The sequence below is a fragment of the Sphaerodactylus townsendi genome, linkage group LG02 (genome assembly GCF_021028975.2).
Source record: "Sphaerodactylus townsendi isolate TG3544 linkage group LG02, MPM_Stown_v2.3, whole genome shotgun sequence".
Taxonomy (NCBI): Eukaryota; Metazoa; Chordata; class Lepidosauria; order Squamata; family Sphaerodactylidae; genus Sphaerodactylus; species Sphaerodactylus townsendi.
In genome coordinates, this window is record NC_059426.1 from 68,470,848 (window position 1) to 68,498,032 (window position 27,185).

At 42.1% G+C, this 27,185-nt stretch overlaps 2 protein-coding genes across 3 annotated transcripts; one reads left to right on the forward strand and one right to left on the reverse strand.

Annotated features, from left to right (window-relative positions):
* The first annotated feature begins 1,589 nt into the window (after positions 1-1,589).
* On the forward strand, positions 1,590-11,265 carry LOC125426110 (glycine N-acyltransferase-like protein 3). Of its 2 annotated transcripts, none has more exons than XM_048484258.1 (6): positions 1,590-1,633; positions 5,429-5,533; positions 6,906-7,013; positions 7,723-7,849; positions 8,425-8,554; positions 10,041-11,265. In XM_048484258.1, exons 2-6 carry the CDS (start codon positions 5,456-5,458, stop codon positions 10,450-10,452), a joined length of 855 nt encoding a protein of 284 aa, XP_048340215.1. In that variant the 5' UTR covers positions 1,590-1,633; positions 5,429-5,455; the 3' UTR covers positions 10,453-11,265. The 2 variants fall into 2 exon arrangements, with proteins under 2 accessions (XP_048340215.1, XP_048340216.1); XM_048484259.1 differs by lacking the exon at positions 1,590-1,633 and adding an exon at positions 2,906-3,076.
* Positions 11,266-11,391: 126 nt separating this feature from the next.
* On the reverse strand, positions 11,392-26,777 carry MTCH2 (mitochondrial carrier 2). Its single transcript, XM_048484256.1, has 13 exons — positions 26,610-26,777; positions 24,113-24,197; positions 22,196-22,302; positions 19,337-19,363; positions 18,992-19,042; positions 18,764-18,821; positions 18,081-18,132; positions 17,783-17,842; positions 17,473-17,566; positions 17,145-17,192; positions 16,609-16,676; positions 14,007-14,082; positions 11,392-13,308 (listed from the first exon to the last, which is right to left on the reverse strand). The coding sequence occupies exons 1-13, from the start codon at positions 26,694-26,696 to the stop codon at positions 13,222-13,224; spliced, it is 900 nt and encodes a 299-aa protein (XP_048340213.1). The 5' UTR covers positions 26,697-26,777; the 3' UTR covers positions 11,392-13,221.
* Positions 26,778-27,185: the final 408 nt, after the last annotated feature.

Here is a 27,185-nt window from a genome sequence, read left to right on the forward strand (position 1 = left end):
TACTTCAGCCATCATACGCTTCCTTTATGGGAAAGGCAGAGGATACATCCCTGCGGCATTGAGAGTATTTAATGCCAAAGTGAGCCAACAAATCCTTTATGGGATTCCCATCTGGATAGGGGCATGGAGCAGAGAGGTTGAAAGAATTCAGTCGCACTTTCTGTACAAAATCCTTGGCTTGCCCCATTCTGTCCCATATCCGGTCCTGTGCTTAGAAACAGGTCAGCATCGACTGGAAACTCTGGCCTGGTGTCGAACATTCAAGTTTTGGGCCAGGATCTGTTTCAATCGAGATGAACGGGACTACACATCCCAGGGACGTACCATCCTCCACACAACCCAATGGTGGGCTAAAATCGAAGCCAAACTCAATGAGCTGGGTATTTCCTTAGAGGACCTGCTGATGCTAACAGAGCAGGAGGTCTATGGGGCTATCAAGAAGAGACTTTTTTGATAGAGAGTTCCAACAGATGCTAGAGGAAGCCAATAAAACCTGTTCCCCGATCTCTCTGGGAATACCGGTGGATAGGTTACTAGCAGCCCGGCTACTCTACCTCCTGGTTGAGGCCCGGTGGCGCAGAGCAATCACCTTAGCTAGGTGTAATGCTTTGCCCTCTTCCTTTAGCCAGGGACGTCATCTTGGTATTCCACACAAAGAAAGGAAATGCCCCTGTGGCATGGGTTCTGTGGAAACAGTATCTCATATGCTGTTGAATTGTTCCCTTTATGAGAAAGATAGGAAGAAGCATATAATCCCCTCCCTGTACGGAAGTGAAGGCATAACAGATGATCAGAAGGTTATATATCTTTTAAATAGCCACAACCTTGATCTGTTGGAAGCAGTGGCTAAATTTTTAAACGGTGTTATTTCAATGCGCTTGAAATTGTAAAACTTGTTTTAAATTTGTGATGTATATGCGGTTTATATGCCATTAAAGGTATTCGAAATCGAAGTCTCGCAAACATGTTTACATTTTATCATGCCTTTTACTAGAGTGTACAAAAATACACAAAGGTTAAACAATATGAAACAAATGGGATCTTGCATATCCTATGCAAAAACACTGTAAATATCATCTTGCACCATTGTAATCTGTGTAATACATACATGTTGTTGTTGCTTTTTATAATATTATGTACAGTTCTGGGCACCGCAATCCAAGAAGGATATTGACAAGCTGGAACAAGTCCAGAGGAGGGCAACAAAAATGGTAAATGGTCTGAAGTCCATGCCCTGTGAAGAGAGGCTTAGAGAGCTGGGATATTTAGTCTGGAGAAGCAAAGGTTAAGGGGGGACATGATAGCTACATTTAAATATTTGAAGGGATGCCATGTTGAAGAGGGAGCAAGCTTGTTTTCTGCTGCCTCAGAGACTAGGTCACAGAATAATGGATTCAAGGTGCAGGAAAAGAGATTCCACCAAAACATTAGGAAGAACTTCCTGACCGTCAGGGCTGTTCGACAGTGGAATTCACTGCCTCGGAGAGTGGTGGAGTCTCCTTCTTTGGAGGTTTTTAAACAGAGGCTGGATGAACATATGTCGGGAGTGCTTGGATTGTGTGTTCCTGCATTGCAGAGGGTTGGACTTGATGGCTCTTGTGGTCTCTTCCTACTCTATGATTCTATAATAGATGTAAATCTTGTTTTCATTTGGATGTTGATATTGTTTTAGGTTCTTCTTTGGCTCTCTTGTGATTTTGTTGCTTTTTAATTAAATAAGGTACAGTCCATATTGTGAAAATCAGAGTCTGAAACATGAATACAAAGAAGACAAGAATGTAGTTGGAGGGTAATAGAGGAGCTTCTAAGAAATCCCCTTAGGGAGAGAACGTTAATCCAAATCATTAATAGAATTCACGTCACTTTTATAAATACCAGGATTTACAGATATGCATGTGCATGTAATTCCCATGTTGGTTTAATCGATTGCAAACCGCCGCCTGTCTTCCTTATTCGGTAAATGAAGTCCAGCTTTTGCTATTTCTGAACTATTTTAGAATTTTATTTGGGAAGTCCAAATGCTTTTCATACAATATCCAGCCTTTTTTCCAAGGTGCTGTTTTATTGGCTACTAAACTTTTCGCATAGGATTGTTTGTGGAGGCAAAGATACTTTATTTGGCATTCTGCAGAGCTTGAAAGTTGAAGCCCAAGCCTGTCGAGGCTTACTCTGAAGGAGGTCCCACTAGGTTCAAGGGAGTTTATTCAGTAGTGAATGTGTTTGGATTCCATCTTTATTCCTCCATTTTCTCACTAGTCTGGTCCAGGATTTGATTGGAATAATTTGAATAATCAGAAAACTCATGGGAAATATTTGTAATTATAAAAATATTTGAAAAGATGTGATGGTAGGCTTAATAACTGGCATATCAAGCTGTTCTTTTTTAAATCTATGCGCACTAATTCAGTTTATATTTTGGCAATATATGCACCAATAATTTCATATACTTTAAAAAATATGGAAAAATTAGGTAAGGGTGCTTCTGGTCTCTTGCTAAAACAGGGAACATGTGGAAAATTAATACTGCTTATTTGCATAATTCTTAAGATTTGTTTTACTCTAAATAAAACATGGGCCTGGTTACTTTTTACCCTCAATCTTTCAGTGAATGTAGTCTGGTAGCCCTTGCTTCATCAATTTCTATGATTTTTTGCCTGTTTTTTCCTCCCTTACGTTCCCCTTTTGATGATGACCTTTTCAATAATTAACCAATCTTGGTCTCTGTTTTATATATATATATATATATATATATATATATATATATATATATATATATATATATATATATATATATATATATATATATATATATATATGGAGATATATATATTTATGGGTGGATAGATCTCTCTCTCTCTCTCTCTATCTATCTATAGATATATATCTATATCCAGGCCCCTAGTGGCTCAAACTCTTTCCCTGTGAGCTCAGTTCTCAGGACAGGGAAAGAAGAAGAGCAGAACATGGGAGTATACTGAATGAAGACCTCTCTTCATCTTTTTTCTCCCATCCTTCCACCATTGGTAGCCCAGTGGGGCTGCCTGAAGACTCTCACCCTTTCCATCAGACCAGGCAGGTAAGATGCCCTTGGGAGCCACCTGCCTTAGGGCATTTTTTTAGTGTGTCAAGAGAAAATTCCATCCGTGTACTGAACAGTCCCTAACACGGGCTCCAGAAGCATCCATTATGTGTACGTAGGCTGCAATGGCAAGATTGGGCAGGCTGTGGGCACACTGTAGATTTTTTTTACAGAGTTTGACTCAAACTTTAAGACTAACACATCTCCCTGCCCTAGTGTCATGTCATCTGTTGCTTCTCCTGCTCCACTTAAATGTTTTCTATAGATTGCAGTTACTCTTTTTGACATATCAGCTTTACCATTGGAAAGAAAACTGATCATTCCTGTCTCAGAACAAGAACCTACTTTGATTTAGGGTAGAAGGCCCAGATACAAAGGAGATGCAATCCTGTAGCTTTAGTATGAGATGGAGAGAGAGAGAAGTGCTGTCAAGTCACAGCTGACTTATGATGACCAGTATAAAAGAAATAATGCAGGAACAGGCAGAAAAACACCATCTGAGAGCCAGTGTTGGAGCAGGAACAGGAAAACTGGCCACCCCCTTATACAGAGTATCTTCCTCTCTGCCGCCCATTAGCAGAATCACTTCTGCTGATTTAGGGATTAATACATTCACCCATGGATATAACTATGTTCTCTGCTTCCCTTCCTTCTTTCCTCCCCTTACAACATTGCCCACTCCATTGCTCTTCAGTCAACAAAGCACTTGAACTGTCAAGAACATTCTTCAACCTGTCTACCTCCTGCTCCACAGGCAACTGCATGATCCTAGCCATCGAGTGTTACAAACACAGAACAGGTGTTCTTAATGACTCTTGCAAACAGGTCTCACTGAATGCTGGATTGTGGCGGGGAGGGGGGGGAGAGACACTTACTAGTTGATACCCCAAAGGGGTAAGTAAGTAAAAGTAATTTTCCCTAGAGGATTTGGTTTCATCGCAAATTCCTGACTTGAACCTAAGACCAGAGATTGTATTACAAGCCAAGCTGCTAGCACTGTCCCTGAATGCCCCTGCTCCAGATCTCCTTGTATGGGGTTGACTCTTTCAACATTTTTCCTGTGACCAGGTCAGGCCCAATTTAAACATATTGCTGGCAAGCACAAGAAACTTAATGCAACCAATTTTGCATGTGCGTAAGAGTTCGATTTAAGTTAGTCTACTATGCCTGTCAAGTTAGTACACCAGTGCAATGGAGCTCCAGGTTGTAGTGTTCAACATACTAGCTCCGCGCACTGAAGCCTCAGGCTAAAGATCCTGGGCACGTGCAGTGCCTTCCTCTCTGCCATCCACTAGCAGCTCCATGACTGTTAATTTAGGGATTCTTATCTTCCAACATCACATTTAAATTGGATCCGACTGTTTAAAATGGGGCTGAGACAAGAGGAGGTAGAACTCTGAGGGTTATTGTAGCAGACAAGTGACATGTTATTTTAAAAACCATCGTACTGTACAGGCCTAAATGGGAAATCTGCTCAGGGAGCCTTACAGAGAATTGCATATTTTAAAGCTGAAACACTGTTTTACGTAACCCATTATTTCATAATTAACTGTGAGATTCAATTTGTTTTACAGGAAGGTTTCTGCCAGCTAATCCTATTTTACTACTACAGGCTGATTGCAAATGTTCCCAATTCTCCTTTCCAAATAGTTCGTTTTGGGCCAGTTTGTCAGGGGCTTGTAACAACTTAATAAACTGAGTATTTGCCTTTATAAAACTAACCAAAGGTCCACAATGTGAGCTCATATGAAGCTACTTAATATCTCACTGGTTATTAAAGACAATATTACATTTTTGGAGCTACCATTATATTAGTAAGTAGCCCTTTTTCAGGGCCTTGGTTTTTTACCCAACAATTCGCCTGGAGACAGCAGCACTTTCCCTTCAGACTCAAATACGAGTCATAAATATATTTACTGAGCTAAGGCAAAATTCCACTGTTCAGTGAGTTACAGGAACCCTACAAGAAACAACATGAAGGAAGGTCCTCCTTTAATTTTTCTCAATGCACAGCCAACATGCAAGGTTTAAGTCACTAAATGCAAAACATATTAGTGAGTAATGTGCACGAAGATACATTCCCCACGCAAATTTCAAATATTACTGTAGTACCCTTCATCTACTAAAGTTGGATCATTTTTCTATTATACATTTTAACCTGCCTCTTCCCTTGTCCTCATTCTGATCCTGAACTAAACCTGCAGCATAGGGCAGAGTATAAATCTTTATAATACTTTTTAAAATGTGCTGTCTTTTCTGCTCAGGGAAAGTATGAGAAGTACATGGGAAGCATGTGGCCATTTTTTTGTCTCTTCCCCATCCAACACTCTTCCATCTTAATCCCTACAGCTTCTGAAAACTCAGATTACTCTGAGGATGCTGGTGTTGGACAACCAGGACGAGCTGCAGGTGCTGAAGAAAGAGCTGCAAAGTCACTTTCCGGAGTCCCTGAAGGTAAGACAGCGTCCTCTTGTAGTCCTCCCCTCACAGAACCCCACCACTACATACATTAGTGGCCCCAGCAATTAATTTCTGTCTGAGCAACAAATCCAATTAAAAGGTTCCTGTAAACCAGGGGTGTCCAACTCTGGCACTTCAGATGTTCATGGACTACAATTCCCACCAGCCCCTGCTGGCATGGCCAATTTCGTGGACTACAATTCCCACCAGCCCAACCACTTGGCCATGCCAACAGGGGCTGATGGGAATTGTAGTTAATGAACATCTGATGCACCAGAGTTAGACACCCCTACTCTAAATACTTTAAGGAGCCCAAGTGGTTTAGCTTTCCCTAGATCTGCTCTTGCATCCTTGAGAAATGAGTGCTCTCAAAATGCTTCAGCTCCATCTCAGAGTCACTCATTCCAGTCATCTTCAATTTAAAGCTCTGTTCCTTACCTGAAATCTGCAAAGGAAGCAGGGCTGCTCCTTTATTACCATATAGAACAGAAAATATTAGGAGACCAAGAGAGATTCTGCACAGTACATTACCAGCAGGGCTTGACTTGTGTTCGGCCTGGGTAGTCCGCACAGCCGCAGATTTCGACACAAGTCTGACTCTCCTTCGACCCGTCTGAGCCAGATCTTCTCGATCCCTACTCGGAGGGAGTACTTTTTGGTGAACTCGTGTCGAGCTCATGCTTGTGTGGACTGTCTGTTGTACTCGCCCCTCCAGCCAATCACGTTGTTCCTGTCTCTGCCCAATCAGGGCTTAGTTTCCCTTTAACCAATCATGAGGCGTTTTCGGCCAGCCAATCATAATTGACCATTCAGAGCATGTGTAGAGCCGGAAACTTGGAAACCAATCGGGGCAGAGGAGTGGATGACAAACAGAGTTGACCCCACCCACTGAGCTCGGGTAAGGAGAGACGAACTCGGGAATGTGTGGATTAACGGTGAATCGAGCTCAGGTGCCAACTTTTCGTGACAGCCAATAGAATGCGAAGCAGGAAGAGGCATGCACAGTTCATCCCGCCCTCTGAGCTCAGCTAAGGAAGAATGAGCTCAGCCACTATGTGGAATGACAGCAAGTCGACTTCATGAAGAAAAATTCCAGCAGACGCAAGTCAAGCCCTACAGAATGTACTGTGGAGAATCACCCTAAGGAACTTGTTTCTTGTGTCATTGAGACTTTATAGAAAAGGAAAGATAACAGTGGCCCAGCAATGCCCCTTGAGTGTTGCCACTCACCCTTGCCTTGTTGGATCAGGCACTTGCAAGGACAATGCAAGAGTAACATTTAGAAACAAGCAAGGTCACATCTAGCCATGTTTCTGTTACATTTCTCAAGACAGATAAGACTTATAACTTTCTCCTGACTCAACAGGTCTATGGGGCTGTACTGAACATTTGTCAAGAAAACCCCTTTCATCAAGAGGTACTTGTGGATTCCTGGCCCAGTTTTCATGTCGTCATTGCACGGCCCCAAAGAGAGGTACTGTTGAGGTTGGATGCCTCTGGACACCTGAACGAACAATGTCTGCTTTTGCTTCTAAAGATGCATATTTTGTTTCTAAACTAGCAGGTTCATTAGCACTGGCTGCTAATAGAAATGACAAGACTCAACAAAAAAACCAAAAAGTTTGGGGGGGGGGGGGGATGATAGCTTCCATTTTTCCCCTAGGCCAGGGGCATCCAACTCTGGCACTTCAGATGTTCATGTACAATTCCCATCAGCCCCCACTGGCCAGCAGGGGCTGATGGGAATTATAGTCCATGATCATCTGAAGCGCCAGAGTTGGACACTCCTGCCCCAGGCCTTCCTCCTTCCATCTTGTTTTATTATTTTTAAATTTCATAAATGTGTCAAGTGTTGCAGTTTTGTATGATAAGGGCAGTAGATTATGTTGTTAAAGCAGTAAAATTAGTTTAGGTTTTATTGGGCAATAAGTATGTCACATACATACATTCTTTTCACACAGTATCCACTAAGAGGGGTGATACTAGGGGCAGGAAATCATTTTCTCATCACTGAAAAATTGGGATTTGAATAGAGAGCAAATCTTACAGCAGCCATGTAGAGCTGTTGAAACAACTCCCCATTGTAGATGTGTTGTATGACAAAGTAATCTGGAATAGCCCTGAGGTTCACTGTACAAAGGAATGATCTCTCCCCATTCTCATCTCTTTGTGCTCTTGTCCAGAAACCTTCATCAGAGACCAACTATTTTGCTCGATCCTGTGCAGTTTTTTATACGGATCTGGGTGCCTACCAACAATTGGTTACGGATACAGATGCCATTGATTGGGGCCAGGAATTCCTACTGCAAGGTAATGCTTAGGTAATGAGCCAGCGTGGTGTAGTGGTTAAGAGCAGGTGCACTTTAATCTGGGGAACTGGGTTTGATTCCTCGCTCTGCCACTTGACTTATCTGGGGAACTAGATTAGCCTGTGCACTCCAACACATGCTGGGTGACCTTGGGCTAGTCACAGTTCTTCAGAGCTCTCTCAGCCTCACCCACCTCACAGGGTGTTCGTGCTGAGGGAGGAAAGGAAAGGAGATTGTAAACCCCTTTGAGTCTCCTTACAGGAGAGAAAGGGGGGATATAAATCCAAACTGTTCTTCTTCTCTTCTTAGTATGTGTATCAGTGCTACTAATTAAATATGGTGTACAATGCATACATGCACACAAGCACCATTCTCCCTCTGAACTTTTAAAAAATTCCTTTCCATATCCTTGACAGGTCAGAGCTGAGTATGAGTTACTGGCTCAGTCAGCAAGGTTGCATGGCACAAGCAGGGATTTGAATTGGGGTTCCCAGGTCCTAGTCTGAGTCTTTAACCACGTTAGCCTTCTGAACTACCTGAGCTCAAACTCACCATTGCCCCTTTTATACTCCCCAGGGTTGCAGAATGGTGTATTTCAGACATCCCAGACCCTGGCAGCCATCAAAAACTTCACTACAAGACTGGTGTCTCATACTCGGGTTTTCGTTCTAAAGAAGCCCATGGATCTGTCTACTGCCACATCCACGTATGTAGCACTCATAACTACATGGGTTAGGAGGTGACAGTGCTAGTTGGGATAAGAGCTGCTACTAGCCATGAAACTAAAAACAACAATGGAGACCTCACTTGAATGGCTACAATGAACAGAAAGCTGAAACATGGGGAAAACTCTTTCTTTAAAGAAGAATGTAGAAGTGAGATGTTGGGGGTTTCTGGAATCATTACAGTTGGGTCCACCAACGTTTATGAACCTGTGGATTCCCTTGGAAGAGGGGATGGGGAGAGCCACCACAAAATGGCTGTTCCAGGAGGTACAGCCAAACCCAGATGGTTGTCAGTCAAATACAATATATCCCCCCTTTTTTCGCAAAAGAATTGCACAATGGGATTTTTTTTAAAAAGGAAGGAAATCCAGGTGGGAAAGAAGGGAGGATTGGAGTTTTTTTCTAAAGAAAAGCGCAAGGAGTAGGTAGCGGGATAATTTTAAAAAGACACGCCTGTAGGGGGAAACAGAACCACAAGCCAGTCTTCCAGAGTGCAGCCGTGGAAAACGGTTTCATTTGAATGAGGGCAGCCAATAACAAGCCTTGCTTTACAACAGCCCCACTAACCTTCTGAAAAGCTGAGTGGGTGCCAGGGGAAGTATTAGTGGGCACCTCATTGGAGAGTGCTGGATTCTAGTTTCAGGCACCACGGCTACTCCATCTCCCCTAGTGTTTGGTAGGTTTTAATCTACACAAAAATGGGGAAATTTCAGCAGTAACATATATCCCCTTTGCAGGGTTATAAAAGGTAGTTAGCCGTGTTCAGCATGCATTCTGGGAAAGGACCCCTGCTCCATAGACAGTGAAGTTTGAGTAATAATATTCTAATTGCTGAACAGTACCAAACAAACAAAAAAAGATCCAGCTTTCCGAGATGTCAGCATACGCTATAAAAGGATGTGATCAGTTTCCTCAGTACACAGCTATGGTCTACACTACGAGAGTCTTATACTAGCAATATTTCTTCAAGAATCTCCTACACTGTCACCAATACTTTCAAAACAATAGGAACAAAAAGCACCACCAGTGGTGAATAAAATACGTATCGATGGTGCCATAGATGTTGCATCTAGAATAGGGAGAATTTAATATCTTACAAAAATACATATGCTGTGATAGCAATCCAAATAAATATTTCTTGTACAACATATTGACAAGGGAGGATGCTATCACTGCTCTTAGCTTTTGCTCAGAAACCAGGCCCCAGACTTGTGGGCTCTTCCTCTCCATATTAGCAAATATTGAGCAACCACCACCTTGCTTTCACAGGGCCCAGAGTGCAATGGCTCAGGTATGCTTTTTATGCAATTTTTATCTCAAAACAGGATGATTTTCCTGAACACTATTCCGCAGCTTCTGTATAGTCACTGCATACAACCCAACGTATTCAGCTTGGCTTGCCCTTACATCTTTAGCCCCCAATTTCTGCTTGTGTGGATCGGTCTTAAGCTCCCATTTCTTCCTCAGGCTAGGCTCAGAGATGAAGCTCTCATTCCTCAACATGACCCAAGCCACCCTGCTGAATGAAACTTGGAGCGTAGGTGGCACTGAGCAGAGCCTCCAGTACTTAACTCAGCTGATCAGCTCTTTTCCCAGCTGTTGTCTTCTAGATGCTGGAGGATCTCCCATCTCTTGGGTCCTGCTGGATCAGTTTGGATGTTTGACCCACGCTTACACCATGCCAGCTCACCGGGGCAAAGGCTACATTCATCTGGTGATAGCAGCACTAGCCCAAAAACTAGAGAAAATGGACTACCTAGTGTATGGGGATGTCCTGGAAAACAACACATCTATGAAAAGGGCCATGAAATGCCTTGGGGCCAACTTTACTTCTTGCTTTTTGTCCTATGACTTGCATACCCCCCTGGCCCAGAAATAAGAGGCACTTCAGATACTGAGAACCACAGCCTGATTTCTAAACCTTTGCAAATAATCAAGTAACAATACAATTGCTTACTACCCATCTCAAATTTTTGTAGCACTGTTCTCTAGCTGACAATACCCAGGGATTACAGTTTCTCAGTTAATCGTACCAAATGTAAGCCTACCAGGAAGTCTGAAATCTTTGCTCAACCAACCAAGAATGCAGCTGAGCTTCCTTGAGATCCACTGAAGCTCTTGTATCTCCCTCCCATGAGGGGGTGCCTCAGTGGTAGATCATCTGCTTGGCCTGTAGAGGGTCTCAGGTTCAGTCCTTGGTGAAAGACCCAAGGCCCTGGAGAGCAGAAATCACTCTGAGTAGATAGACAATGCTGACTTTGACGGGCCAGTGGCCTGGTTCAGTACAAGGCAGCATCCTGTGTTCATGTGTCTGAGAAACCATGACACTGATAATGAATGCCTATGAACAGTGCTTGAAAGAAAACCAGACTTTCCTTCTAGAGTAATGATACTTTGACATGTAAAAGCCCAATCTTATGCATACTTACTCAGAAGCAAGTCTGTGTCCATGGAACTTTCTCCTGAATAAGGGCATTACACCACTGCTTGCAAAGTTGATATAACTGACTGTTGAGAAGGAGTGTGCATGCAGACAAAAGCTTATACCAAGAACAAAACGTGGCTGGTCTTAAAGGCGCCACTGGACTCACACTTTTTTTCTGCTGCTTCAGACCAACACAGCTTCCTACTTGGAGATATGTACTATTACAATACTTTAATTTTGTGATGTACAAAATCTAATTAAAACATATATTAGTTATCTGCATGTCTCCTCTGTATTACTGTGGAATGTATGAATTCTTGTATACAACCATTTTTGTCACATTGGTCTGATTCGTGTCTCTGATACTCCAAGAAATAGCTGCTTTTCTAAAAATCACAAATAATAAAATCTTTACTGGTCACTAAACATCAGGTAGAGAGAGAACAAGGTTAAGGTCTAAGAAAGGAAAGTATGTAGTTAGAAATCCAACTAAAGTTCCAGAGTTTCTGAGAAGGACTTGGCCACTTCCCCACTGATGAGCCCCGCACATTTTTGCCCCAGGACTGAAGGAATTCCCACTAGACATACAGGAGGCAGGAATCAGCTGAACACACTCCACCCTCAAAGGAACTATAGTTCCGCAGATCAGTACCTGTGGATCTAATACAAGACAAACATACATCATCATAGGATGCAGCTACAAACATCCCTCTCACAGGTTCTGAACTCCTTAGCATGAATGTCCTTGCTTTAAAATCTTGCCAGAGAATAAAAAGGACCCTGCTACAAGGTATAAGGAATTAGGAAGCAGAGCGGACAAGCAATTACGGTTGTGGGGTTTAGAACTTAAAAGTGCTATCCTCAGGTCCAAATTAGACATGATGTCAAGTTTGTCAAGTCAGAGTTGCCCCAACCTGACTGATTTTTGCACAGGCAAATGTGACATTAGGAAAACCATGATCCCAAGTGGGAGAAGGCCTGGAAGTTTCAGTTCCCTAACATCACATCTGGTTGTGCAAGTGGGGCAATCAGACCAGGGAAACCCTGACATGCCAGAGGTAGCATCAGGTCTGGGCCTTAATTGACTGGTAAGACAATAATGAAAGCCTAAATCAATTATGGCCTCTGATAGAACTGTCTACATCTTTACTAATACAAAAAAAATGCTAACAGTAGTTCCCTGATAGCATAGAGGGCTGGCCCACCACATCCTGCACCATCACTGGTTTCATCAGCAGGCAGATGGAAAGATAACTCAATCTTTTTCAAAGCTCCTTGGATCCAAGGGATAGCTTTGAACCACTGGACAGAGTAACCAGTTTCAGAAGATGAGTGCTTGCAGCGTTTCAGTTCATTCAGTACTTCTACATCAATACCAATGTAGAAGGTGAGGTGTTTCAGCACCTTGGCCACTCAATACTGATTTATATATTAGAGGCCACACAGAGATTGCTCTAGATTAATCTACACTGTGGCCATTTTTATACAAGGCCTCATAATATCCCAGTCCACATGATAAGTGGCTGAACATGAATGACGCTCTCAGAAAGAGCCATATATAATGGTAGCATGTCTCTGTGGCCACTGTCACAAACTGCCTCAGAAGTGTTACTAGGAAGGCTTGGAAGCACCCTTTCTCAGTGACAAAAAATGTATTTACCCACAAACAGCCTAGGTATCTGTATAATCAAGCAGGAATCACTTTTTGAATGTAGGCAAGGTGATTTGCCTCTATAAATCTGGAGGGAAGAAAGATGTCACACCTGGGTAAAGAAGGAAAATGATTGGTCCACATTCCCCAAATTAATTAAAATATAAAAGGCACAATGAACCCCACCCCAAACAAAGCACACAGGCAGCCTTTATTTTCAGGGGAAAACACTACTTTTCTACCAGCCCACAGTAGCAGTAGGATGGTGTAGCCCCCTTTAGGAGGAAGGCAGTTAAACGGGTATCCTTCCTCTTAGGAGACGACTAATGACTCGCACCTTCACAAGAGAACAAGCAACTGTTTTCCAAGTTGAGGAGCTTCCACATCCTCAGCGTCCCCAGCGCCCTCTGTTGATTTGAGAGATTTCCCTTCACACCTGTGTCATTAAGTCATGCTCAAAGCCAGCTCTATTTCCCAAGATTAAGTGATTATTTTTTTAAAAAAAATCTTTATAGAAATCAGCACACTGCCATCATTCTGTGCATCTGGGGCAGCCACAAGAGGCCCAGGATTCAGTGAAATTTCTTCTCCTCCCATAGGTATCGCTTCCCTGCAGGCACCTTCCGGAAAAACAGACTGTTCCCTCGGCTCATGTTGCCCTAAACAAATGAAGAAAATGGAGTGAAGTTGCTTGAAATAAGTCTGGAGTCAGAGGTTTCAGCAGCTTATCTACAGAAACTTAATTTGCAAAACTGATTCTGAAGATCTGTTATACTTTGGAAGAACCCTGATAACAGAAGCCTGCTAGACTACTGCTTTCCTAATATGTGGAGGAAGTTCTGATGTATTTCTGTCCTACTGTCTTTGTAGGACAGCCTAATTCTAAAGATGTGGCAGAACTCACATGCATCAAGGCACATCTTCTCAATTGAGTTCTATCTCTCCCATAAAACTTGACTGCCAGGGTGAAGACTTGGCTTTCATACAAGCAACCTCACACAAATTCCAGGGCGATATACTTGCATAAGCACAACACACACCAGTTTCAGCACATCTGTGAAAGGGATCCAACCCCAAAGGCCCCAACACAGAACAGTCATTTAGAAAAATTGCTAGACAAACATGCCCACCCTAGTACATCTGGGCTTGGCAGGACAGCTGAGATCCACCTGGGGAGGAAGGCAATCCAAGCCCAATTAATTTGTCTGGCATTCTTACTTGGTGGTTAGGAGGCTCAAAGGGCTGAGTCTCTTGCTGAGTTTTATTTATAATGTGGAGGAGGAGGAGGCACTTTTTTGTCAATTACTCCTCATCCATCTACAAGTGCCACTGTTCATTAAGGATGGGAAATTCATACCTCACTGTGCAGCCGGCTCCAGCAATCTATCCAGGAACTGTATTCTGGTGCATAAGGGGGGAGGCCACCAGCAAGTCTGGGGGGAAAAGTAGAAAACAAAGTTCTGTTGAAATCACTCATCAATATCCCTTGTCACCAGCAGGCAAAAGCACTTGATTTCTAGGTTCAGCTTCCAGAGGACCACCCTGCTCCTAATAAACTTCAATTATAAAATAAATTAACTAACTAAAAGTGGCTAGCATGTGACGGCCAGAAAAAATAACAGGAATTTTTAAAAAGTTTTTTTGCTTTCTTCTGAGGTCTTTTAATCATTTTTTCAATAGGAAAATTGGAAATTTTGGGAGTACAGAAAAGAAACTCCTATGAAATATTTTCCCTTGTAGATTGAGTGAAATGGTTTCAAAGACAAGCTGGAGACACACAAAGCTCTAAAATCCAAGGAGCATTCCTGTACCTAGGATACCCAATCTTCATGAGGGGAGCATATGGGACTTTTGTTGTTTTCCAGTTGATACATATCTTCTGCTGTCCTTTTGACTTGACTTGTGGTTGACCTTTTCATCTCTCTCTCAAACCACTGTGATCCATACCACAGACTGGGTATTAAGTAGCTTATTGTACCCTAACTTGCTGGAGGGGAAAAAACATCACAAGGAGGTGGGGCAGATACTGCACTAAAGCCTAAAAGAAAACTCTGAAAGTTTCACTGGGAACTGAGCTCCTTAACCAGATAGCAAAAACCAAGGTACAATTGCTAAGATACCATACAGAAGTATAATTTCCAGTTTTCTCTGGTACTGAATATATATGCAATCTTACTTGAACAAAGCTAAGGAATTTACAATTTTAAAATTTCATAAATACAAAAACCTGCACTTTTATATGTTAAGAAAGTTATAAATGAAGCATTTTATATTGTTAAAACAGTAAAATTAGTTTAGGTTGGACAAGATGTATTCCAGTTTTCTCCAAAATGTCTACCTCCTCTCCTCCTCCATGGCTTCAAAAATTCTGGAAATTTTACATTGTTAGAAGGGTGAATGTGATCATCTTGAATAAAAACACAACCCAAAAACACCCCCAGCTGACACATACAATATAGGGCATCCAAACCATCAGAGCACTTCCTTGATACTCCAGGGAGCACAGCATTTGTTCAGAAAAAGATAACTAAAGGAGGACACAACAGAATCACTGAATTATGAATGCTGTGTAAACTGTGAATACAAAAACTTTCCTCCATCTTGTACAATACTTGGCAGTAGGGGTGTCACCCAGTGAAACTAGCTGGCTTAATCTCAGGACTTAAAGAAGGAAGAATGCCATACAACATACTATCACCAACAATGGAAAAGGCCCCTAGTTTTAGGACCCTTTTCATGTTATGTATATTCTTGAATCTACCTGTTATCATAAATGCTTTCCCATAATTTGGTTTTTGTAACCCTGAGTTGAAATATACACAGAGCTTTGATTGCTTTTCCAGGATACATTCCTTGTGATGAAATGTGTAGGACCATCCATTCACACGTATTACTTATTTTGTTGCCATATATGATTACAGTACTTGGAGTGGGGGTGATTGCAAGATCAGACTGGATCAGATTTAGCCTTCAAATACACAACGCTTACACAAGCAGAGCTCATTCCATCAGTTCAAGCCCTACTCAGGCAAGAGTGAAAGGCAAATGAGTCCTCACAAATTCACCTATTCCCCCAACCTACTATATAGCAGAATGTTATCAAGGGCCATCTGGACTGGAAACTGTTCTAAGAAACAGAGTTAATTCTTGGTTTTCTACCTCTCCATTATCAGATTCATTAAGTAAACTTTAATGCTCACAAATTATCTGGTAAAACAAAATTGCAAAAGAATTACGTATTTTCTCATTCTCTCATACTCAAGGATGGAAATCTACTGAATAACTCTAATATCTATCCAAATTTATAAATATCTACTGGATTAGAATAAACCAATAAAATTCAGTGCCTGAAGAAAACCAGAAATCCATGCATGCCTCCAACCACAGAGTTTCTTTCTCTAACCACAGCTATTTTGGATAAAGGCAGGGCACAGAAAAGGATAGGTCTTTGACCACTGAATTTTAAATTAGAACCTTAGTGTTATTGTAGAAAACTTTCCAACTATCATCTAAAGAAAAACATTCAAGGCTTTATTCTCAAGCTTTGTGGGCTATGGAATCAAAACTATTCAGAACAGCTACTGAAAAATGAGGGGTGCCCAGCTATAACACGTACGTTGTAAGATTGCTACCATTATCATTACTCCAAATCCAAATCCAAATCCAGAAAACCTTTATTAGGCATAAAACCAGTGCCAAGAATTTCAAATACAATAAAAGATCATTATTGCTCAACTTGCAGTACCCAGAGCAAAAACATAGCAACAGCTTCAGATATTTCAACACTAGAGCTATTTAGAAGCTTAGCCATTTTTATTTTATCAGAAAGGAGCATTATCATTACTCCATGATTTAAAAAAGGATCTAAAAAGCTGAAAGAAAGACTGCATACCAGATAGTAGGCATTTTAAAACATGCAAACAAAAATTAGGTTAAAGAAAGAGATACTCTGCACTCACCCACAACTATTAATGGCCATCAGGTTTGAGACAAGTACAAATGGATAAGTCAGCATGCTCGCAAAGAACTGCAAGTGCAATTCAGAAGATGTATTAGCAGAAAGGCCACCAACAATTGTCCACACATAATAAGCTTTGAATCAGTTCATGGAAAGATCTTCTAAAAACTACAGGCAAATATAATCCCACAGTCACCCAAGTCACAGAAAAATGAGTGTCACAATGGAGAGATAGAGCTTTACAATTCCAATACACTTATTTCAGGAGTCTTTCTGATTTGGGATAGGAGTTTACATTTCTGGTTAAATTGAGAAAATGAAATAACTCACGGCTGTTCATCTCAACCTCAAAAGTAATCTGAGCCTAACAACAATTCACACTTAAGTGTTCCACTTCAAGCATTCTGTATAGAAAGGATGCCATTGATAAATGGGTCTCGCGGTTATGGACAGGGGTCTCCTGAAGTCTAGGAAGTGCAATTTGATGGTCACTGAACCCCACCCCCCTGGGGATAGAAAAATACATTACACACGCACACCAGTGACAGCCTGAGAATAACTCTTCATCTCAGTCATGGTGGAGACCTATGAAAGAAAGAAATCAATGAATATAAGCATGTTCCTCCATCAGCCAGTAGTTGTTCTCACCTCACTTAGTTTTGATAGGGAGACAAAACCCACAAGTTGCCTGTGAATGCTTAACATATTCCCACACTGGAAGTACTAGCAGCGTGCAGCAATGTGGAATCACATTCAAAGGGGACAACAAGCAGGAACTAGTAAAAGATGGTTCCAGGCTGCCCATTCATGTTTGAATGCTGCACAACCTTGCCAATACGCCACATAGTGCAAGGAATACACTTACCCCATTCTCCAGTGCATAGGTATTGATGAGGTAGGCCAGCATGTTACAGAGCCACAAGGAAAGAATGTCTCCCAAAAGGCGGGGAATAAGGCCCCTGAAAGAGAACAAGTAGCTGTGTATGGCCTGAAAAAATGTCACACCACACCTCCACACATACTTCTGTCCACTGAGGAGAAGTCTTGCCTTGCCTCTATGACAAATAAGGCAACAGCCCTGCCCTGAAGTTTGTCTTTCCTACAAATAGGAATCAGTAGCTCCCTCTGGGGTAAAAAACCCAGCTTACCCAAAGGCTCCCTAAACAAGTACTTACGCAAAAAATCCAAAGATGCCCTCTTCCCGGTAAATTGTGACAAAGGAGCTAAACACTCCACTGGAAAATAAAAGAGAAATCCACCAAGTTACTTCAGAGTAAAGAAAATACTAAACAGGGCTTCCCCCAACTGGCTCCACATCTCTACTCTTCCAACAGTCTCCTCCAGTAAAGGTAACTGGAAACCAAAACAGTCACACACTAATTTCTCCACATCACCTTTTTAGTTTTCTGAGCTACAAGCATCAGTCTTGTGAGTTAAAAGCTGAATGGTGACAATTCACACATATGCACATACCTGTACTTTGTCTCTCTGCCAATGAACTGCACCATACACCTCAATGTGATCACTGGAGGAAAATGAGAAAGCCAATGGGAAGAACATCAGCGAGGAAAGTATTTCCTACTTGTTTTTCCTGTTCAGGACAAGACAGGAATACTCTGCTCCAAGAATTGAAAGCCTGACCTTCAAATGTAGCAGAATGAGGTGACAGACTTTTCAGCAGATATCATTTCAGACTGTAGGTGCAATGTCTGAAAAGGTCCCATGTTTCTTTAAAAGCAAAACTTTCAAGAAGTAGAAGGCTAGCATCTCAGGAAGGAAAGTTCTGAACCAGCTGCCTTGCTTCTATGCTAATTTAGTATTTTAGCTTTTTATGTAAGGGATCATTCAAACATGTGATAACAGCTTCAGTCTGAAATGGTAAAGTCTATTTCTATCAACTCAAGTCCTCGCCACCCCATTCTGCAACATGTGTAGACCAAGCCCCAGTCACAATCATAAAGTAAAAGCAACTCCAACATTTCACAAGATGAGATAGCCAAGCTCATGAAACACTGATGCTTAAAAGCACAAGAAAATAGCACTCCTTTACTCTTTAAATTGCCAAAAAACTGGTGGCAGAGATGGGACCAATGCTCACTGTTTTGAGATTAAAATTTATGCTGATTGTGACTGAAAGGCTACCAGTCCATACCTACCATGAAAAGGGTGAGTGACTAGCGTAGCAGCAGAACGCGCAACCATTTCTTGAGAAGTCTAAGATAAAACAAACCCAAAAGCATCAGAAGACATGCAATCCTAAAAGTTAATAAGACTGTGAAGAAGACTGAATAATCAACTGGCAACTTCACTATGACATGAGAGCATGTGAAGTTCGAAAGCAGCTACACATAGCCTATCCATGGCAATGCAGCCCCCTACCTTACCTCCTTAATAACCTTCTCCAGAGAGGACTCTTTGCTACTTCTCTTTACTTCCTGAAGGAAAAGATACAAAGGAAATACATCTTTAAAACCCCTAGCATGATAGCATCTCTAGTCACTGTGCAAGACATTTTGTGTTTTCAATCAGGTTTTTTTGTAATTCTGAAAAGAAAATATTTTGCACAGCCATGTTCTTTTCATATGGCACACAGTGTTCCATATACTGTCCAACACAGATTACCAGTGTCTTCTAATACCATCATCCCAAAGTATGGCAAAAAAAAAGAATAATCACTTCCCAGGGAACAGAGGATAAAAATGTACACAAAGAACCTGGAATCAACATACCTCAGCTTGATCATCTTCTTGACAATGCTACAAAGGAGAAAAACAGAAGAGAAGAAAAACAGAAGTGGTGAAAACCACATGCAGGTTGTACAGTCTCTCTGCTTGAAATTAAACCTCCAATAACAAAGCATCTCATTTTCTAGGAGAGACTCTGTAAAGGATCTACTTCACACACATATAATCTGACTACTGTATTCACGAACTGGAATTTTCTCTCATGTAAAACGGGCTTCAGACCCATATGCAGGCATGCCTCTTCTCTGTGGTCCATTTGGGTTGACTGCTTCACACTTTAGTCACTATTTGTCTCTAGTTTTCAGAATTTCTGAAACTACATGCCTTAGTAAATATATTTCAAAAATACATCCTTACAAATATGGGCTGCTGGACTGCCTTCCAAATCAAAGCACACTTTCTAAGCAGACTAATCAATCTACCCCAACCCTCACCGTAGAGATACAGTACACATATCAGAGAGACTGAGCAAAACCGATGCAAAATAGTTACGGTTATGACTGAACCTCTCTCTTCTATATAGCCAATGGCTCAAACAATAAATACTTGACTGACTGACTGACCTCTCTCTTCTATAAGTCACACTTGTGCCTGTGGATGGCTTTGTGTATTAAAATCTCTTAAGAAATTTCTTCAGATCACTAGCATGATAGGGAAGTGGGTCAATCAAAAGTTGATTTTATTAAACTGTTCATGATGTCATCTTTCAAAAACTTCTTCAATGTGACAACTGAGTAGCTTCCCAGTAGGAAAGAACATTTTCTTATTGTTCCAATGAGAAATTACATATTTCTGGAAGGATACTTCATTATTTTAAATACTTGCACATTTGCCTGCAATACATAGTCTTGTCTAGTAAATATTGTGACTTGACCACACACCTTGAGTCAGTAATGCATCTTTACCTTTAATGAGTGCAAAATCCTGTTAGTCTAGCAGATTATACTGGATTCTTTACTGCTTTGTTTGTGGAAAGCTGTTAGGGGGAAGGGGTCATCTGTTGAAAATGTCAAAAATATGCCACAGATAAAAATCCATCTTACTGTGATGTGCCTCTGAAGATGCCAGCCATAGATGTGGATGAAATGTTAGGAGCTAACACTACCAGATAATGACCACACAGCAAAAAAACCAAAACAACCAATTCAAAACCAGCTTAAAAGATTTCAGCTGCCCATCCAGCCTTTCACTGAGAGCAGAAAAAGGGCTGAGTTAACAAAAGAGTCACAACAGCAATCCTGGCAGCCCACAGAAAAGCCTGATCTAATTTTAGTTCACTACTCTACAGCCTGCATAAGGAGCTCAGAACCTAAAGGCCTATTAAAACATGAGCCTGACAAGGATCTTTCCATTTACTCTTTGAATGAATAGTGATAAATGTTGACAGCAACCAAAGCATATCCCATAATTAAAGCCCATGCTCATGATTGCTCAGAAGTGCCATTGTCTTCAGTGGGATTTACTTCCAGGGTCTTACCAATGTATTCACTGCCTTCAATAGCATGCCCCTAGCATCAGTATGATGATTTTGCTTGCTGAACTTGTTGTTGGGAAGTTGGATAATGATTCATAAAAATTATATTGCACTTTGGAGTTTCTCCATCTGCTTCAGAGGAACAAATCTCACCCTCTGCTTTAACTTCAAGAGGTAGGCTAGCACTTGTCCAAGTACTGCTCTTCCGATGCCACACAGGATACTGCAGAAGCACAGGACAAACAGGGACATGATTCCTTCCCCCCTCCCAAACTCGACAGGAAGGTCTGGGCTAATCCATGTTGGAGGCACTTAAAGTCCCTTGGAAATACAGTTTGACATGCAGTAGCCCTCTCTTTCCCCCTGATGCTGAGCTACAGTACAGGACCCCCCAACCTCATGCTGAATTTCAGGTGCATTCTAAGCTCTTCTGATATTTAGCATGACACTAGAAACAAGAAACCATTCCTCTGCCACTGGGGGATGAACAAGATCTGGCAATGTCAAATTTTACTACTAAGGACAACCAAAATCTCTGCACCCCTGGTTACTACTGGATCACAACCTTAAACTGAGATGATATTTTGTATGTGCTGCTTTTATTGATCCAATGTTTGTAAGCTGTCTCAAGCTTACAGGAGATGCAGTGTATATATATTTAAATAAAACAATAGTAAGCTCCCTCCTCAAAAAGATTTAAACAGCAACATTAGACAGAGCTAGATTAGGGTCCGGCAGCACTTCAGAGACTAACAAGATGTTGGGGGTATAAGGTTTTGAAAGTTAGAGCTCCCTTCAGATACAGCAGGAATAGAGATCCCCAAGTCCTTAAGGAGTTTTGACTCTTGAAAGTTTAAACCCTGAAAACCTTGTTGGTTTTGATGGTACTACTGGACTTGAATCTAGCTCTTCTACTGCAAACCAACACAGCTACCTCCTGAAACTATCAACATCAGACAGACGTTTAAAACCTTGCACTTCTTTTGAAACATTAGGGTACTACCTCTTATTTTAACCTAAGACAGTATGAATGAATCTCGGAGCAGGACTGGCCTGGAGTGACTCTGTACAGGACTGTATTGCAACAATGCAATCCTAAACACTGTTATACCCTTTCAAGTCCACAGAAGTTAATGGGCTAAAAAGGGGGTACCTCTACTTAGGAGCATGCTGTAAGTGTCAAGCACATTAACAGTCTTCAACAAGTTCAATTGCTTTTAGTTTCTGCAGTCAATGTTATAAAACTTTAACACCTTATCAACACAACTCAGAAATAGTTGATTATCTTACAATGTTTCTGGCATGGGAAAAAAAGATAAGACTGCTAAGTATTTTGAATACTAAAATTACTATTTAAAGAAATAAGATACCTGTAAAACTTTACTGTGCACTATCGTGCCTATTGCTCCTGAGCACAGTCTAGGAGTCAAACCTTTGAAGAGTCCTGCCCTTCCATCAATCTTCATGATGTGTTTAGCTGAAAAAAAATCAACATATACATAATGATCTGCCCCAGCACTGGTTGTATAATGTATAACAACTGCTGATAATACTACATGTGTGAAACTATTTAAAACTCAGCCCACGCCTGAAAGGAAAACCTAAGCTTCATGGCAGGTAACAAACACCAGTAATAAGTGGTTGTGGTGGGTTTTCTGTGGTCTGGACCACGGTCACACAGCCCGGAAAACCCATCACAACCAGTTGAATCCGGCCTTCGACAATACCAGTAATACGTTCAAGGAACTATATGCATGATCTAGAAATAACATTCTATTGATTCCAGTATGCTTATCTGTGGACAAGATTGCCCCTGTAAAAATGTTAGTATTCCTCCTGCTCTGGGCTTGTCCTTACCACACAGCAACATCCTCTACAAAGTTCAAGTCAGGGATGCCAAGGGAGACCATTAGTCTTCAGCTAAAGATCCAAGCCCCCTCACATTATCCAGAATCAAACCAAACATCATATGAAGTCTAATTCCATGATTGGTCCAGTTCAATGGGACCCAGAGTAGCCAGTGACCCCATTATGGCAGTCCTGATTATTAGTTTGAGCCTAGAACAGTTTATGGTACCATCACCTAAATCAGTAATGTTACCACACAAGCTGAAGGATGAAATATGACACTGCTGGGACATGAATGTGCATATACAGGGTGATTCACATGTATGGTACCTGGAAGGAAAAATATCCAGTTGCTCAAACAATAGTACTCTACCCCACAGAATGGAATTCTAAAGCTAGTAACCATTCCTACAGTTATCTCTTCCCTTCTCTTGTGCTATTACAAGCTACTTAAAAGACCTATTATATTATAGAAAAGTGTTTATGTTTGCTCGGTTAATTTCATTTCCTTCAGCCATACTGGAAGGCTGATTTGGAGGTACAATGTATTTGGGCAGAGTTTTTAGATGTAGATATGGTCAGATTGAGTCCTTAGAACATTTTTTTTGAAGTGTGAACTCTGGTCTGATTTGAGAAAAAGATATTTGTCCTCCCTCCTAACAGGCTGTTGTTGTTGCTGCTGCTGCTGCTGCTGTTATTATTATGAATTCCATTTTTATGCCACCTTTCCCCTTATGGGATCAGGGCAGCTTCTAGCATATAATAAGACAATAATATCAAGAATTAAAAACCAAACAATCAATTTCATTTATGTGAATTTATCATCTCAAAAATTCATCCAGGATCAGAAAACTACCTTAGCAATAACTATTTAGCTGCAGTGATTGTCTGCAAAAAGGTTCGATCACAAACTGTTCAAGACCCTTGAATCAAAAGAACAGTAAGATAAGGAGAAGACAGTTATTACAATTCCAATGTCCAACTTGACATCATCGTTGTGTGTGCATGTGCGTGCGCTGTCAAGTTACAGCTGATATAGGGCAAACCAAAAGGGTTTTCAAGGCAAGATACATCTAGAGGGGGTTTGTCACTGCCTGCCTCCACACGGGCTGATACAGTTCTCAGAGAACTGTGACTGGCCCAAGGTCACCAAGCAGGTTTTATATGGAAGAGTGGAGAATTGAACCCAGTCCTCCAGATTAGAATTCGCAGTTCTTAAGCACTACACCACACAGGCTTCCTGACATCATAATTACTTCAACCCTATAAACATCACAGTTACTCTTCAACAGCTGCAGAACTTCTATGAGAACTAAGTATACAATCAATGTCTACACCAAAAGGAATAGGTAACAAATTACAGATCAGTAATCACAATAATCCTATCCTGTGTTAGGCTCTTTTTGGTCATAAACAACACTCACACATTATACACTCACCGTAAGCAAAGAGACCAGGCAGCTGATAGACCTGTCGCCCAAAAATATTTCTTCCCAAAGTTGGAGGGAGGGGTTCATATCCCACCTTCAAAACAAAAAGACAGTTTGCAGAAACCTCAAAAGTGAACAGTATGCTAAGAAATTGTTCCACCATCACCTAACTGTTAACTACTTGCTTAGCTAGCAGTTGTAAGGTACACCAGAAAAAAAACCTCAGACTACTTAATTCTGTGTTCCATCTTACTTTTCCAGTGTATCAAAATACAAAGCCATTACTCTTCCAAGATGGATATAGTATGCAACCATCAAGTCAGGCTGCAGAGTGGGGGTGGGGGCGGGGGCGAAGTGTAAAATCTCGGAACCAGGTGACAAAGGACACATGCAAAGCCACACCCCCATCAACAATCCTAAACCGTGTTGTCCGAAACAGAGTCCCACCCTTTTCAGGCTACTAAAATCAGTGGGCTTAGAAGAGTAACTCGGCTTTGGATGGCACTGCAGATTTCTGCCTTGCCCCTTTCTTGTAACCAGAGCATTCTCTTTTCTGCTGACTTTTTCTTAAAAGCTAAGGCTGATTCCGCATGGGCCAAAAACAGTGTGAAAATGGTATAAACCCTTTCACTCCGCTTTAAACCCTTTTACACTGTTTTCACACCACTGTTTTTGGCCCCTGCGGAATGAGCTTAAGAGTCATTTAGAACAAAGACTATTCCTTGACAGGAAATGCCTGCCTTTAGAGTTTAAAGTTCATTGCAACTAGGACAACAAGTCCCAAAGTAACTAGGTGTGATTCTCCTATCATATAATTGCTCCACTGCTTTTAACATGAGCCGCTGCTTGATTTGCCATAGCAGGCCATGTTAGGTAACACACTTCCCATAATCTGCAACTCTCATGTAGGATTAAGATCAGCAGTTCAGCACGTACTTTTACAGGCACACTGGCCTTCTACAGGCAGAGGTGGCATTATTTTTTTGGATTACAACTCTATCTCACAGCACCAGTGCTGGCTAGTGTAAAATACTTAAATATTTTTTAAAGCTAAGAATAGGAAGTCTCATAACTATTCCTAGATTTATTTGAAACGCTGCAAGGATTTGTGCATTCACACTTACACAAATATCCTTCCCAAGCTTGAATTTTTAATTAACACATCCCACAAACGTATATTTTTGTTTTGGTGCGGCTAAATTATTTTCAGCCAACGACCACTGAAGGACAAAACAACATCTGGCAAAAATAACATACAGCCAAATGTGCTAAATAAAGATGTTCTGGGGGCTGGAACTACTGGGAGTGTCTCAGATTCTACACATAAAAAAGGAAATGCTCCTTTGAATGTGAGGTGTATATAAAGCCAGCACAAAACCTGATCTGAATTTAAAAGAACATCTGACAGTGAGGAAACAATTTGAAACTGTGAGCTAAGTTTTCAAAAGCTTCTGCAATGTGGGGTGTACTGTGGCTGGCACTGGCAGTTTTATTTTCCCAGGAATGTGGCTACAGCAAAGGCAGCCAGCGAGGGAAGCGCAGCATTTTGGACCTGGTTTTGACTCTGTGGTGTTACCGGCACCGACTGCAAACTCCTCTGCTAGCAATCAATCTGTATGGCTGTTACTGTGGCACTGGTGGTTCTGGAAGACCTCTAGATGCAGTGGACCAGTGCTGTTTCTTGCACGACTGCTGTTACCGCCACACCAGAATCTTCCTGAAATGCCACAGGAGAGTCAAGTGGCAACGCTACAAGCTCATGTGCAAGAATTCAGAGATAGAGTGTCGGTCCACAAGCACGTGTGGCAGGATGGCATGCGAGTGCGACAAGCAGCTGGCGGAATGTTTGATCGAGGCCAAGCCCAAGAAGAAGCATTCCTTTTACAACAGGGCAGACCTCTGCAAAGGACCAAAAGACTTCTGCCCTGCTTTTCACAACTGGACGGAAACGTTACATTTGGGAAGTGACTCCACTCCACTCGCCCCAATTGCAAGAAGAGGCTCTTAAGGCTGAAGCTCCGGGAACGTGAAACTGGGAGAAAGATCAAGTGACAGCAAGGGGCAGTGTGGATGCCAATGCTCCTACTTCCTGAGCAATGCAACGAACTGTGCTTGGACCGCTTACACGACAGGCTGCGGCTGCCAGGTTAGAAACTAGACAAATGGTCGGAGTCACTTGAACCGACTTTCTTCCCCTCTGGAGGGAGGTGGCAAGACTCTTCAACAGTGGGCCGCCTCAGGACAGGGGCAAATGGACGAGGGGGGGAGGGCTCTCTTTAAAAATAAGAGACCGAGGGGTTGACCCCTGTCTGAAGAGGGCGAGGGGAAGAAGGGGCAATATTATGCAAGTAACCATTTCGCAGGAGGGGGAGCCGCTGCCGTGCCCGGAAGGAAATGAGGGCAGTCACGTGGGGTCACTGTGACTCCCCCCACATTTTCCTCTCGTTCGTTGTCCCCACCCCAGTCCAGGGAAGAGGACAGACTCAGCCGGGTCCGAAGGCCTCACCTGCACGAGCACCTTCACGTACATGAGCGGCTGCGACAGCACCGTGAGGCCGGAGCCCAGCAGCACCTGAGAGACCGCGTCCGACATGCTGCAGCCGCGCCGGGCTTCGCCAGGAGGGAAGGAAAAGGTTACTGGGCGGCCACCACGCCCACGTGACCTGCTGTGGGGAATGACGGGACGAAGCACCGCCCCGCTTCGGTTACTTCCGTCTGAACAAATTCCCCTGGCCACGCCTCTTCTCTAGGAGGAGAAACCAGATGATAACGAGTGAGCGCGAGTTCTGGCAAAAATAGAGAGCTGGGTGTGGAGCGGGTTCTTTGGGGTTGTATAAGGAGTACGTTGCTAATGTTTTTATTGCGTCTCACGATAAAGCTATGGCCTGTTTGAATTCAGTATGCAGCATAAACAAATAATAGATAGCTAAATACTGAGGGGTAAACAAGATTATTGATGGCCCGAAAGTGGCACCGCTGCAGCCCGTGATGTCACTGAGGTGAAGGCCGTTTAGCGTGTGACACGGCCCATGTTTGCTTATGTATAGCCTCTGATGAAGATTGATTGTTGACTTCGACCGAT